Below are 2,276 nucleotides of genomic sequence, written 5' to 3' on the forward strand. Positions count from 1 at the left end.
TATACTAATAAAAAATTTATTTGTCATACCACCTTGAGTTTTCACATTAGTTGTAACCCCATTATACATGTCACGGCCCAAAATGAGCCATGATCGGCGCTCAAGAATATAATCCCCAAGCAAGCCTAACCGACTCAAATATAAGTTGAATAAGAAAATTACAAATATTTTAAATAAATTTACAATGTCTAAAATGAATAATTACATATTTTTAACAAACAAAAAAATAAAATAAATATGGGTGGATCCTGCCTGTGACATATGGAGCAGATGACGTCTAAGAACTCAACAACGAATAGATACCTATTGCAGATCATTACTCTTGGATAGAAAGGCTCACATAATCAAATATTTATTCCTGATAAATATTTTTAGAAAAACGGAGTGAGTTTTGCAACCCAGTGACTAGACAGTACATCTATAATTCACATGAGACCATATAAACATAATTTTTGTTAGAAGATAATAATTTATATAAATAAGTGAATCAATAAGGGAGTTCTCATACAGAAATCAAATCAAAAGTCCACACTTGGGCGGCTCCACCTCTATGGGTAGCCCTTTCCTCTTGTGTGTCCTAACAGAATATCAGATCTAACGTGTGGCCTACACGTTAGGCTAGCAACACCCCTGCTAGTTGGAGTCTGAGTTAGATGCATCTAAGTTAACGTCATAACCGCCGTTAACTACGGTTTTCTAATACGAGCCTCCCAAACCAATTCAAAACATATAATTTCAAATACAACAAATCTTTGATCTTTCAAATATATAAGGTATCGAATCAAATCAAATCAAATAATACTTTTTCATCAGAAATATTTTCTCAACTCATAACTTCTTCAATCATAAATAATTTCAAACACATTTCACAATTTCAAAGTCAATAAGTACTAACAAATACTTCAATGTTTCAAAAGTATATTTTCAAATAAAATCAAATGTGCTAAAATAATATAAAACTTCATCAAATATATATAGTCTCATGTAAAATTTCTAAGATATGAACTTCATAAAAATATTTTCTCAATTATAATAAATTAATTATTCTAATCAAATCAAAGTTCTTCAACAATAGTTTTGTAAATATAATTAAAAACTCAGAATAGCATAAACAAAAAAAATGTAACGGTTATAAATGTAAAGCCTACTCACAAATTGGCTCCAAGGGACCGAGAAAACCAAACCAGAGTGCCAAGATAAAAGGTGAGGAAGGTTGAAGTAGAATGGAATGAAAGAGCACGAAATTCGGACCGAGGTAATAGCAACAACTTCGATTTCTCACTGCAGCAACTTCAACAATAGCCCTAGTATCAATAACATAGAACAACCACAGTAACAATGGCAGCGAATCTAATAGCCTACGGTGGTTTAAAAACTGAGCAAAAACAGAAATAAACATCAAGTATAGGACAGAGTCAATAATAGAGCTTTATGGCAAGACAAGGCAAAACAAGATTAGTCTTACCAAAGAAAAAGAAAATAAGGGATGGAGCATCAGCAACTCCAGTGACCGCCCGACGTCGACGGTGAAGGACACAATGGAACAGCGGTGGCGGCAGTTCCTCTCCTCTGACAGCGACTCCCACAGCAACACCACAAGCTCTGATGAACAAGGAGAGGCAGGGCTCAGCCCCCAGCGGAGCAGAGCAAGGGTAGAATGCGAAGCAGGCAGGCTCAACGACGAGCTCCGGCGGTGGCAGTTGCTCAACGACGGTGTAACAGCTCCTCCCTCCTCCACATACCTATTGCTCCTTGGTCGACCCTCACGCTTGCCGCCGCGGCGACGACAATGACGGCAACGGCGTGACTCGACGGCAAAGGTTCCAATTGGCTCCAGAGGCAGGACGGTGCATGACGGTAATGGCAGTACATCTCCATTCTTCTCCGTCGCAATCTCGTGTGCGGGCTCATCTCTCTCTCTCCCCTGTGACAATGACGCGACAGCGATGCGGCGGCATGACCAAGCCTTGCCGTGCGGTCTCTCTTCTCCCTCCTCTCTTCTCTTATTCCGTCTCCCTCTCCCTCTGTTTCTTTCTATCTCTTTTCTTTCCTTCTTTGTGATTCCAGAGAGTGAGAAGCGTTGGTGTTAGCGTGTGTGTGTTAGGAGAGGGTTAGGATTTAGAAAAAGGGGTAAAGGGTAGTTTAGGTATTTTTATAAAATTAGGAGGTATATGTTCCTCTGTTTCCTTTTCTTTCCTTCTTTGTGATTCCAGAGAGTGAGAAGCGTTGGTGTTAGCGTGTGTGTGTTAGGAGAGGGTTAGGATTTTTAGGATTTA

The 2,276-nt window shown here is 39.1% G+C and overlaps 1 protein-coding gene across 1 annotated transcript in view; it reads right to left on the reverse strand.

The window, feature by feature from the left end:
• LOC110270499 overlaps nt 241–2,276 on the reverse strand; it is a 4,663-nt gene continuing 2,627 nt past the window's right edge. The window contains exons 2-3 of the mRNA XM_021120119.1: nt 1,466–2,050; nt 241–358 (exon numbers count right to left, since the gene is read on the reverse strand). Of these exons, the coding sequence (XP_020975778.1) occupies nt 353–358; nt 1,466–2,050 (591 nt within the window). The 3' untranslated portion in view covers nt 241–352. The remainder of the gene's footprint in view (nt 359–1,465; nt 2,051–2,276) is intronic.

The sequence above is a fragment of the Arachis ipaensis genome, chromosome B03 (genome assembly GCF_000816755.2).
Source record: "Arachis ipaensis cultivar K30076 chromosome B03, Araip1.1, whole genome shotgun sequence".
NCBI lineage: Eukaryota > Viridiplantae > Streptophyta > Magnoliopsida > Fabales > Fabaceae > Arachis > Arachis ipaensis.